Below are 13,277 nucleotides of genomic sequence, written 5' to 3'. Positions count from 1 at the left end.
ATGATAAATAAAGCCAGAGTTGAATACAGGTTTCATTTTGAAATTTGTTTTACGATCAACTGACTGTTCTGTAAACTGCTGGTTCTCTGGCATACAAACAGCTCCCACACAAATCTTCAAAGGCGGTGAGACAAGTTGACAAGCCTGTTTCTAAATAAAAACGCTTGCAGGTTTCTGGCCTTTTTAAATAGAGATCTAGTGTAAATAAAGAAGGAAGTTAAGCTTAACCTTTTATAAATCATTGGTTAAGCCTCAGTTGTTAATTGTATGTTAATTGTGTTTAATGGTGCACAGGTAGGGGCCATTAACTGGGGGTTCACTGCAACTCTGTATAAATAGCCGCAGAATAAAACTTTAGTTGTTGGGTTGGGAATTGCATGCCTGTAATTTGTAACTGTTACAAATAAATATGAAATGTGTAAATCTTTGCTCCAGTTCTACTCTTCATCAACTCTTCAGAATAGAACATCATTTGGAATATTGTGTCCAATTCTGGGCATCACTTCAGGAAGGATGTCAAGGCCTTGGAGAGTGTAATGGAAATTCACTAGACTGGTATCAGAGAAGAGGGACTTCACTTACATGGAGAGACTAGAGAAGCTAGGATGGTGTTCCTTTGGGCAGAGAAGGTTAAAGCAAGATCTCCCCTATTCCACTTTAAAATATGAGCAACAGAGCAGCAAATCAGAGGTACACCAGCCAGTTTTACAGTGTACTCACATGTATTCCAGTGTAGAGTGCAGTTTTGTTGCCTGGAGAAGTTCAGACCATCCAGGACATAAATTCCCCTCACTCTCAGAGCAGGCTAGAATTTTAACTATTAGTTGTCACTTCACACCCCCGACCAAATCTGCTCACTGCTTTTCTCAGTTTACGTTTTTTTCCTTCAAACTTTCGGCTTCAATGTCCTGGATGGTCTGAACTTCTCCAGGCAACAAAACTGCACTCTACACTGGAATACATGTGAGTACACTGTAAAACTGGCTGGTGTACCTCTGATTTGCTGCTCTGTTGCTCATATTTTAAAGTAACTTAGATCAGCCTCTGCCCTTTTCCCACTGCTGCTGTGATGGAGGATCCGGGGGATTAAGTCCCAATCAGAGCAAATGGTTGAACTGCTTCGTCTGGTTTTCAGCTTCATCTACAGCCTGATCCCTGGCCAGAGTTATTCTGTCCCGGACTGAAGCACACCTCTCACCACTTCTGGATCGTAAGGTATAACTTCCAACTTTGTCGTCACCTTTCTGCCCTGCAACGGATTCTGTATGTCTCCAGGATCTTCATTCCAACAAGAATTCCTCTATCAGCGTGTCCTCTGTCACTCCACTGTTCAAACAACTTCGGAATATCGCTCGCCTGCCACAGCTGCCTCTGAATTTGGACAACGGTTCATTGATGCTCCACACTGACTCCACCCATACCTACATCAACTTTAACTCCACACTGACTCCACCCATACCTATATCAACTTTAACCAACTGTGGAACTTATGATTTTAACTCTGGATTTGTTATTGCCGCCTGTCTGTTTCACTTCAACAGCTAGGATATTTGTATCCTATCAATGCTACATAACTAGGCCTATTTAAGTTCAGGTTTCCCTGTGGTCATTTGGGTGTACATTTTGGCTGCTGCTCTAGACCTGAGTCTCTCACTTCCATTTCTCTTTTCTTATTTTCCTCTCTCTTTTGCTTCTTTTCTCTCTGTGCCTTCTATAAACTTTTTTCCTGCCTTTATGCCTCCTTTCATTTCTCCCTTCTCAGGTACTTCAACTTCCCAAATCCCTTCATCAATCCTTCAGTACTCCACAACCTTCCTATTTCTCGACAACATGCCAGGTGTGACTCACTCTTCGATAATTCTCCAACTTCCCTCTCTTGTGCCTCTCTTGGTACCCTCTATTGGGCCCATCTACGCATTTGCCACTGCCTCCTCTTCAGAAGCCATCTTGACTGCTGCATCTCTCTCTCTTTCACAGAGGGCCAGCTGGTGACTGGTCTTGCCAATGTCCTCCCTAGCCAACTCAACCTTTCCAGTGCTGATCCTGTGTGCTCTGCTAGAGGCCCAGGTATCTTCGCCCCTCTCTGCATCCCCCTCAAAAATGTCAGTTGAATTGCAAAACAAGCTCTTGCAATCACTCACCTTATTGTGAATCATTAGATTGGCGTCATGGCCTTGAGATAAATCTGGCTACGGAGTGATGACACCTTCATCCAAAATGAAGGGCTTGGATTTTTAAAGTGTCTTTCACAACCACTGGTTGTCTAAAGACGTGTTACAGCCAGTTAAGTAACTTTGAAGTGCAGTCACTGTTGTGATATTAGAAATGTGGAAAATGATCCTTTGAACATGGAAGCTGGTGGGGTGGAAGGTGGGAATAAGGGGAACCCTTGTGTTGTTCTGGGAGGAAGGGAAGAGCTGAGAGCAGAAGTGTCCTCCACTGTGCCTGAACGATTTCCGTCATTTCCACCTCCTCCAGTAGGTCTTTTTTTTATTCGTTCATGGGTCAGCATTTACTGCCCAACTCTGAGGGCATTTAAGAGTCAACCACATTGCTGTGAAGCTGCAGTCATATTTAGGCCAGACCAGGTAAGGACTACAGATTTTCTTCCATAAAGGACATTAGTGAACCAGATAGGTTTTTACGACAATCGACAATGATTTCATGCTCACCCTTTGACTTTTAATTCCAGATTTTTATTGAATTCAATTTTAACCATCTGCCATAGCGGGATTCAAACCTGACTCCACTCTGGTTTTCTGGATTACTAGTCCAGTGACAATACCACTACGCTACTGCCTCCTCATGGTCACTGACAAACACGTCTTTCCCTCTCCTCCCTTTCAATTCGTCTGAAGGGATTGTTGCCTTCACAACACTCTGGACCACTGCTCACTCAGCCCCCAACACCCCATGCCCCTTCCCACAACATCTCTCCATGCAAACACACGTGATGTAACAGCTGTCCCTTTACCCTCTCTGTACTCACTGCCAAGGTCCCAAACATTCCATCTAGAAGTGTACCTGTTTGAATTGAGCCTACTGAATTTGCTGCTCACAAAAGGCATATTGGGTGACTGCTTTGCGGAACACCACTGCTCAGTCTATAATATGGCTCCGAGCTTCCGGGTGGCCTGTCACCATAATTCTCCACCTTGCTGACACTCTGACAACGCTGTCCTTGATCTCCTATCTACAATGTTCCAGTGAATCAAGCTCAGGGAATGACACATCATCTTTCAACTTGGCATTTAACAGCCTTTCGGACTCAACACCGAGTTCAACAATTTCAGACCGCAATATCTCCCCGATTTCTTTCTCTCTTCTTTGCAAGGTTGGCTCTTCTCTTATTTTTGCTTTCAGACAGCAGCTGACGTGCTCGCAGCACATGTCCTGTTTCAGCTTCTGCCGTGGTGGCAACACTAGACGAATATTTAATGTACGGCACCAACAATTACATGGGCAGTGCCAACTACACCAGCCATGAGTTCTGAGATTGTCATCCTGACAATAAAAACTTTTAAATGGAAATAATCAAGATTTCAATTGAAAGATTCTGACTATTTCCTTTGTCAGCTTGTTCCGTTGAGGGATTGTCTTTGAGAAGAAAGATCGGAAACAAGTGGTCTTTGTAAATTGTGTAGATGCCCACCTCGCCTTTTGTCATTGCGGGGGGGGGGGGGGGGGGGGTGCCAAGTACTCATTTCTGTTTTGTTTCTTTTCTTGCCCCATTACCATTCCATAGAATCATAGAATTCTTGCAGTGGAAAAGGCGGCCATTCGGCCCATCAAGCCTGCTATGATCCCCGGAAAGAGCATCCCACTTAAGCTCACTCACCCGCCCTCTCCCCGTTACCCCATCTAATCTGCATCTTTTAGACAATCAACGGTAATTTAGCATGGCCAATCCACCTAACTTGCACATTTTCAGATTGTGGGAGGAAACCGGAGCACCCGGAGGAAACCTACCCAGTCACGGGGAGAGTGTGCAAACTCCACAGAGACAGTGACCCAAAGGCCGGAATCGAACCGGGGTCCCTGGCACTGTGAGGACAGCAGTGAGCAGTGCTAACCACTGTGCCATGGTCACCTCACCACCTTGGGATAAAACCACAAAATGTTGAAAATACTCGCAGGCCTGGGCAGCATCGGTGTAGAGAGAAGCAGAGTTAACCTTTCGGCTTGATGACTTTTCATCAGAACCCATTAGATTTAATTTATCTTAATGGTATTTGAATATTCCTCTTGTGTCAGTGGTCAAAGCTGCACTCAGTTCTCAAGGTGGGTCTGACCACTGTATAGTGATTGCCACAGTTCTCTCTCTCTCTCTCACATACACATATTTTACTGATTCGCTATCTGGCTAATAAAATGCACAAAAAAAGGTATCAAAGAGCTGGGCCAACTGGGTGTGTGTGTATGTCACATACACACATACGTATGTGTGTGTGTGTGGGGGGGGGGGGGGGGGGGGGGGGGGGTGAGGTGCTTGGAAGGGCGTGGTGCTTATGCTGTAAGGTAGCGTGACCAAGTGAAGCTGGAGGTTGAAGTTGGTCGCTCGCCACGAATTGAAGCGGGTACAGAGTGGTTGCTGACCCCACCGGCTCGAGTCTGGCCATGGCAGAGCTGAAGGCTGAGACTGTTCTCATTACCGGGGCGAACAGGGGCATCGGGCTGGAACTCGTTAAACAACTGAGCAACTCCGAATGTCCACCGGCTCAGATCTTCGCAACATATTGGCAGCCGAACCCAGCCCAGGTAAAAGCAGGACAACATCTGCTAGGGAGAGAGGGGGGCACCATCAGAGGAAACATCTGTTAGAAAGCTGAGGGAATCAGCAAGAGGGGAGAAATTAGAGAGGGGATCTGAGAGAGAGAGAGACCTCACCCGACAACAAGAACATTTGTGTCGGAGTGAGAGCATCTCTTCACTGAGGAAGTCAGTGGAAGCAATGGCCAGAAAGAAGGACTGAGATGGAAACTGTTTGACAGAATGGACGCTGATCAAAAAGCACGAGTCTAATTTTGGCCAGAGAGGGAGAACTCTCAGAGAAAGGGGAAGTCTATCTAAAAAGGAAAATCAGGTAGGAACCTTGTAAATATACGGTCCAGGGCCGGCTCAAGGTACCGGCAACTCGGGCAGTCGCCCGGGGCGCCATGTGCTAGGGGGCGCCATCAAGGAGTGCGTGACCGGCGTCAGAGACCCGGCGCCGCGTAAAAGACTCGGGTCCCGCGCATGCACTGGTTGGGCCGGTGCCAACCAGCGCATGCGCGGTGGCTGCCCTCCCCCAGGCCGCCCCGCACAAACATGGCGGATGGATCCAGGCTCGCCGGTGGAAGAAAGGAGGCCTGCCGACAGAGAGACCGGCCCGCCGATCGGTGGGTCCCGATCATGTACCAGGTCACTCCGCCCCCCCCCCCCCTCGGGCCCCCCTCCCCCCCCCCCTCCTCTGGCCCCCCCCCCTCCGGCCCCCCCCCCCCGCCCCCCCCCCCCCCCTCCGCCCCCCCCCCCCACCGGCACTGGGCTATGTGGTTTGACGGTGGAGTCAGTAGTGATATTGATGGGGCAGGGCTGTGAAAACCGGATTGTCCTCCCACTCCTGTTCGCAACCTCTTTTCCACTCCACTATGGGACATACAGTTTCTTCAGGAGCACCATAATCCATTTCCAATTTTTACTTTTTATAATGATTAGCAACATCCCAACCCTGCCCCAAAAGCATTGGTCAACTCCCCGGGCTCTCTCTTCCCCCACTCGGGGTCTCCCTGACCTCCCTCCCAGCTCTCTCCATCTCCCCCACACCCCCGGACATCCCTCTCCCTCTGAACTACACCCCCCCCAGATATCCCCGCCTCACCCCCTCCCAGCTATCTTCGTCTCCCCCCTGCTCTGATCTGCTGCAGTCCCATAGTGTAGGTGTACCCATGGTGCTGTCAGGGAGGGAGTTCCAGAATTTTGACCCTGTGACAGTGAAGGTACAGTGATATATTTCCAAATCAGGATGGTGTGTGGTTTGGAGGGGAACCTCCAGGCAATGATGTTCCCAGCTTTCTGCTGTTCTTGACCTTCCGGATGGTAGTCATCGTGGGTTTGGAAGGTGCTGCCGAAGGAACCTTGGCAAGTTTCTGCAGTGCATCTTGTAGATGGTACACATGGCTGCCACTGCTTCTCAGTGGTGGATGGATTGAATGTTCGTGGAAGGGGTAGCAATCAAATGGGCTACTTTATCCTGGATGGTGTTAAGCTTCTTGAGTGTTGTCGGAGTTGCACTCGTCCAGGCAAGTGGACAGTATTCCATCACACTCCTGACTTGTGCCTTTCAGATGGTGATCAGGCTTTGGGAAGTCAAGAGGTGAGTTACTCACCGTAGGATACCTAGTCTTTGAGCTGCTCTGATAGCTGTAGTATTTATATAGCTAGTCCAGTTCAGTGTCTGGACAAAGGTAACCCCAGGCTGTACATTGTGAGGGATTCAGTGATGGCAATGCTATTGAATGTTAAAGGGTGATGGTCAGATCTTCTCTTGTTGAAGGTGGTCATTTCCTGACACTTCTGTGACATGAATGTTACTTGCCACTTATCAGCCCAAGCCTGGATATTATACAGGTTTTGCTGCTTTTGGACATGGACTGCTCCAGTATCTGAGGAATTGCAAATGGCATTGAACATCGTGCAATCACCAGTGAACATCCTCACTGCTGCCCTTAGAATAGAAGGAAGGTCATTGATGATGCAGCTGAAGATGGACAATACCATGAGGAACTCCTGCAATGATGTCCTGGAGCTGAGGTGATTGACATATAACTACTACAACCATTTTCCTCTGTGTCAGGTATGACTCCAGCCAGCAGAGGGTTTTCCCATTAACTGTAGTTTTGCTGAGTTCCTTGATGCCATTCTCGGTCAAATGCTGCCTTGATGTTAGGAGCAGCCACTCTATCCTCACTTCTGGAGTTCAACTCTTTTGTCCGTATTTGAACCAAGGCTGTAATGAGGTCAGAAGCTGCATGACCCTGGCAGAACCCAAACTGAGCATCCGTGAGAAGGTTATTGCTGAGTAAGTGCCGCTTGATAGCACTGTTGATGACCCCTTCCATCACTTTATACTCCCCTAATCATTTTCTTTGACCCCCAAGTTTTCTTGTATCTCAAGTACGCAAGTAGTCTTGCTGAAAGAGGACCTCGTCTCTTCTCCTCTCGGCAGGAACCGGAATCTGGTGCCTGCACCTTTTCCCTTTTAAGTTCTGAATTATCTTACATACCCTGTGCCTTAAATTCTCTGGCTCCTGGACCTTGCCATATTTCTCAGCACAGCCAAGTGCCCCAAATTTAAAAATATTGACTCTTATGCTTTTCACATCCATCTGTCTTTGGATGGATGCGACATTTTCGAAAGAAAGCCTCTGCCCCCTTCTCGAGACAATCCGTGAACAATGCCTGAACCTGTTTAATAGACATCTTGTTGACCTTGTGCCCTCCAGGGGAACCTTAAGCCATCTCTGCTTAAGAGGTAATTTCCCTGCTACCTACTTTGTGACTACTTTGTGACTAACCCATCCACGCTGTAGTATCTTGGAAGACTGGTGACCACCAAGTAGATTAATTAACAAATGGTTTATTAAGGCAAATAACCATTTATCGAGAGTGCTTCTGTACTACATGACTCCAGACTCTTAGCTAACAGTAAAACATGTGCTGAGCCCCAGGATTCACATGCTCCAGCCCAAATGGGCCTACAGGTCACATGACCCTCTGTGAACTTGCTCCCATAAAGGGGCTGGCTACCTCTTCCCTCCCACTTTAAGTTCCTAATGAACATATCACAATAATAATGGACGTATTTACAATATTAGACAACTATTTGATCTCAGCACAGTCCCTGATAAGGTAAGTCGGTCTGGGAGCTTCCTGATCCTTTGTCTGTGTCGTAATTTACGAGTGGCTGCTCCTGCAGTAGAGGTAGCTTCGGTTTGAACTTCAATTGATTGACTCTTGACTTCTGAAGATGCGTCCGTGAAGATATTTTCCCCAGTTCCCCTGGAATATTACTAGGGGTCTACCTCGGGGAAGCTTGCTGCAACATTACTTTCACCCATAGCAATATCACTGACAGGCATACTATGGCTGGGCTGCCTCACTGGTCCCGTGTGCGATTCTCTCCTCAAATGGTCAAGGTGGTTCTTCACCCTTTTTCCTTGGAAATCTATCTTGTATGACACTGGACCTGTTCTGCTCACGACCACTCTAGGGATTCAATATGAACCAGCGCCAAAATTCTTTGCATAAACTAAGTCGTCCACCTCAAATGTTCTCTCAGGTTTTCTTGAGTTGTGATGTTTCTTCTGTGTGTTCTGTTTTACCTCCTACCACTATGAAATGTTGTCCATAGACATGTCAATGGAACTTTTTCACTCCAATGATTATGGCGAGTCCCTCTTTCTCAATTTGCATTGTTCGGAGTGTTCGAGGCACAGGCGATAGGCCTTTCTTCACCATCTTCCATCTTGTACGCTAAAACCACTCCGATTCAGTAAGGAGATGTGTCACAGGTAAGAATGATGTCTTTTCAGGGGTCAAAATGAACTCAGAGACTGGATGACTTCAAAGCTAGTTTGACCTACATAATAACCGGCATATGACATGCATGAGCTTCATCTAGGTGGCGATGGCTGTAAACCTTGTCCTGATTGTAGCGGGAATTAACCAGTATTTATATAATAAGTTGACTTCTGTAGTATCCGAGGCAAAGGAGTGAGGACCCAGTATTGTGTAACTGGGCCATATGTATGGACTGCTGTAAAGCTGAATAAACATCTTCCTGTGAACTCACCGGACTCCCCGTTATCATTACTATAACCTGTTTAAATGCTTCTTTCTGATGCTCTCTGCAATACCACCTCTGGTATTTCTTCAGTAGTGTGTGTGTGAGGGTGGCAACATTGTAGAAAGATTGGGAATAAACCTGCCATACCAGTTCACCATTCCTAAAAAGGATATCAATTCCGACATATTTTGAGGGCCGGTGCTTCCTTAATTACTTTTATCTTCTCCTAATAGGGTGCAGCCCTTTGGATTTACCCTAAATCCTATGTACGTCAATTTATGAGCTTGGAACATACATTTATTTTCTTTTCAGCCTTACTCTGGACTTTTGAATGTTTTAAAATTTCTTTGAGATTTGTGAAGTGCTCCTGTTTGGATATTCTTGCAATCAGTACATTGTCTAGATAGACAAACACCTTGGGTAAGTCCTTTAATACGCTTTCCGTTGTGTGCTGGAAAATTGCACACGTCGATGAGGCTCTGAAGTGTAGCCAGGTTGTTATTTATAGTCACAAATTCTCTTGAAGCTTCGTCTCATTCTAACTGCTGGTATGCATGGCTCATATCAAGTTGAGTGCAAGTTTAACCTCCAGCTAATTTAACATATAATTCTTCAATTCTGACTCCAATAAACAGTGTTGAGAATAACCGTGAAAATGGATCTGAAGTATACAATTTTAGCAACATTAAGGTATCAAGGTGGGTGAGATGGCCCCTATTACAATTGTGTTAATGGTAATTGGTCAGACACTTAGAATGAAGATAAATACGGGGTTTGGGGGGGGGGGGGGGGGGGGGGGGGGGGGGGGTCGCTCCACTAGAGTTGTAGGTGAGCAAACGTAATGTTATTTACAAGGTGGGATCCAGCCCCTGGAGGTAAGAAGCACGAATACCAGGCCAGCCAGGTAAACTATTCAGAATTGGGTACGGCCTTGTTCACGGATAATTTGTAGTCCCCGCGTATCCTAATGGTTCCATCTGATTTAACCACTGGCACGATCGGAGCCGTCCACTTCGAAAGCTGTACAGGATTGATGATGCCTAATTCTTCCAGCCACTTGAGTTTAGACTTAACCTGCTTATGTAAGGCAAAGGGGACGGGTCAGCCCTGGTAAAGCTTGGGCGTGGCCTCAGGATCCATGCATATCTTTGCTTTCAGGCCCTGTATCTTGACTAACCCATCTTGGAAAACCTCCTGTGTTTTTGTCATGAAAATCTCCTTCCTTAATTTTGAAAATTTCTAGCTACTTTAATCTAACTTGGTGAAGCCAATCTCGTCCTATCAGTGTTGGCCTTTGCCCCCCCCCCCCCCCCCCCCCCCCCACTATTATCAGAGGCAGTTGAGCTGACTGGTGTGTGGTAGCTCGTGGATCTTGTGGTTGTTCCCAGGATCCTTAAAGCCTCCCCAGTACACATGGCTGGCCTGGCCTTCGTGCCTCTTAACATCAGGGGCCGTGTCCCTCCTTGTAAATAACAATACGTTTGCTCACCTGCAACTGTAGCAGAGCACCCCCCTCCCTCCGTGTCCATGGCTGACCATTTACCATTAACATAATGACACTGTACACTTCGGATCCATTTTCAGGGTTATTCTGAACACTGTGTACTGGAGTTGGAGTTTTTGTTTTGTGTTCCTATAGGCTCTCTCTACCCTTGCATTTTCTTCTACTGTGCCGGCATGTGGTGAATGTATTCACCAAAGTATAAGCTGTCTGTGTAGCACTGTGGCCCAATGGTAATGTGATCTCCTTCCAGGTATTGTACTGGAACCCGGTAGGCTCCGCCTCTGGCTTTGCCCCCCTCGGACGGTATATAAACCGGCCGCCTGGGGGCGGTGCTCATTTGTGCAGCAGACACAGGCAGGCAAGTCCTTGGTTAATAAAGCCTAAGTTCACTCACTCTCATCGCCTTGCAGTGAATTAATGGTACTTCAAGGCATAATATGTAACTTCCCTGAATTTACATCTCTCCTGGGGGTGATCTCTCCCACGTCAGTAGCATTCTTCACAGCTGCTGGTCTGTGGACCAATTTCAAAATATGTCTACACTCTCTTTTGCTCTGAACATCACTGCTCATTACATTCTGTGCCTTCATCCTGGTGCTACGACTGCCAGCAGCTTCTTGCCAAATCTGGTGGACCTCACCTACTTGCACGCTCTGCGGTTCTATTGCCCCCCCCCCCCCCCCCCCCCCCCCCCCCATCTTTCAGCACTTTCAAAAGCCTGGATGACCTCTCATGCCTTTTTTAAGGTAATCTCTGCCTCTACTAGCAATTTCTGATGTATGGCTGTGTTGTTAACACCGCAGACTAGCCTGTCTTTCAACATGTCATTCAGTGCAGTCCCGAACTCGCAATGCTCAGACGTGTTGGGTGCTCCACGAACACAGCTATTGTCTCCCTTAGGCCTCTTGCTATCAAATTCACTTTGTAAAGTTGTATTATCACAAAGGACTTTGGGTGATAATGTCCCTTGACTAACCCCACATGCTCCTCAAATAATTCGGAGTCGGGGGCATCTGGAGAAATCAGACTCCGAATCAGGTTATAAGTCGGGGACCCACAGGCTGTTAATAGGATTACTCACTGCTTCACTCACATTGGGGCAGCACGGTAGCATGGTGGTTAGCATAAATGCTTCACAGCTCCAGGGTCCCAGGTTCGATTCCCGGCTGGTTCACTGTCTGTGCGGAGTCTGCACGTCCTCCCCGTGTGTGCGTGGGTTTCCTCCGGGTGCTCCGGTTTCCTCCCACAGTCCAAAGATGTGCGGGTTAGGTGGATTGGCCATGCTAAATTGCCCGTAGTGTCCTAAAAAGTAAGGTTAAGGGGGGGGTTGTTGGGTTACGGGTATAGGGTGGATACATGGGTTTGAGTAGGGTGATCATTGCTCGGCACAACATCGAGGGCCGAAGGGCCTGTTCTGTGCTGTACTGTTCTATGTTCTATGTTCTCTCCCCCCAACCCCCACTAAATTTCACTTAATTAAATAGTGCAGATATTTGACATACACCACCCACTGCTCAGTGTTGGGATCAAATGGCTCAGGTTCCCCAAAAAAGGGCATTTTGACACAAAGACTGCTGAATGGGTTTTTTTTAAAGGAAAAGCTTCCACATGATGCCTGCTCTCCCAATTTCTGTAGCAGCAGTCAGATGTAGCATCTTGAAGACTGGTGACCACCAAGGAGATTAATGACTAAATGGTTTAAGGCAAATAATAATTTACAGAAAGTGAGATAAGGGCTACCATGCTCCACCAACTCCAAACTCGGAACAGTGAAACCTGCGCTCAGCCCCAGGATTCATGCGCTCCGGCCTGAATGATCCTACTAGTCCCATGAGCCTCTGAGAACTCGCCCCCTTTAGGGACACACTACCACACAGGCTAGTCTGCCATTTCTTTATCTTCAAGACTCCTATCTGACTTGCCACATGTAAGACTGCTTTTTGCTCTAAAAGCTTTTGTTTCTACTTCTGATATTAATGGCACACAGCAATTTGGGGTACTCTTTTGCTAAATTTAAAACATCTTTATTAAATCTCTAAGCAATAGTACATACTCACAATGACACTGGTTGCTTTGGAATACTGCAAGCTAGGACCCCTCTCAGGTGGTCAGCTCTTCAACAGGTCACCCAGCGTGAATTTAGAATGGCTGACCAGAGCATTCCACTGACTGTAGTAATAACACTCTTGAGGGATTTGTCTTTATACATGTTCCTGGCCCTGTATAAGGCAATACTTTAAATCATACAATATCCTTGGAAACTGAACATCAAGTCTTCCAGCATGCAATGGGCAGGGTGAAGGCCTAAGATTGACCCTTCAGCAGAATGAGGCCCAATCAGTGTATTATCAGGCATGTTTCGATGATGAGTCTGAAAGTTGAAATATTGTTCACTTCAGGGTGCAGAAGGCGGACTGAATGTGTTTCTGAAGGGACAGGGAGTTTAATGGGACTCCATGTCTCTATATGTTGGGTATGGAGGGAATAGAGAGCCTTTATTATCAATGATAAGATAGGACTCATTGTTGACTATTGGGTCAATGATTAATGAAATCCTGCTTCACGTTTTCTTTTTTTTGGCTATTAATTAAGAGTGAATTATTCATATTTAAATGTACTTCCATGGGTCTCACCTCCACAATCCAAAAGGTGTGCAGGGTAGGTGGATTGGCCACGCTAAATTGCCCCTCAATTGGGAAAACAAAATTGGGTACTCCAAATTTATTTTAAAAAAAATAAAACAATAACATTGCTTGATGTTGTGCCGAGCAATGATCACCCTACTCAAACCCACGTATCCACCCTATACCCGTAACCCAACAACCCCCCCTTAACCTTACTTTTTAGGACACTACGGGCAATTTAGCATGGCCAATCCACCTAACCTGCACATCTTTGGACTGTGGGAGGAAACCGGAGCACCCGGAGGAAACCCACGCACACACGGGG

General features: G+C 46.8%; 1 protein-coding gene across 1 annotated transcript in view; it reads left to right on the top strand.

Annotated features, from left to right (window-relative positions):
* The first annotated feature begins 4,538 nt into the window (after positions 1 to 4,538).
* LOC119974707 (C-factor-like) overlaps positions 4,539 to 13,277 on the top strand; it is a 72,153-nt gene continuing 63,414 nt past the window's right edge. Inside the window, exon 1 of the mRNA XM_038813849.1 lies at positions 4,539 to 4,758. Within this exon, the coding sequence (XP_038669777.1) occupies positions 4,618 to 4,758 (141 nt within the window). The 5' untranslated portion in view covers positions 4,539 to 4,617. The remainder of the gene's footprint in view (positions 4,759 to 13,277) is intronic.

The sequence above is a fragment of the Scyliorhinus canicula genome, chromosome 12 (assembly GCF_902713615.1).
Source record: "Scyliorhinus canicula chromosome 12, sScyCan1.1, whole genome shotgun sequence".
Classification (NCBI taxonomy): domain Eukaryota; kingdom Metazoa; phylum Chordata; class Chondrichthyes; order Carcharhiniformes; family Scyliorhinidae; genus Scyliorhinus; species Scyliorhinus canicula.
The sequence above is the reverse complement of the archived record's forward strand: the minus strand, read 5'-3'. Positions and strand labels throughout refer to the sequence as shown.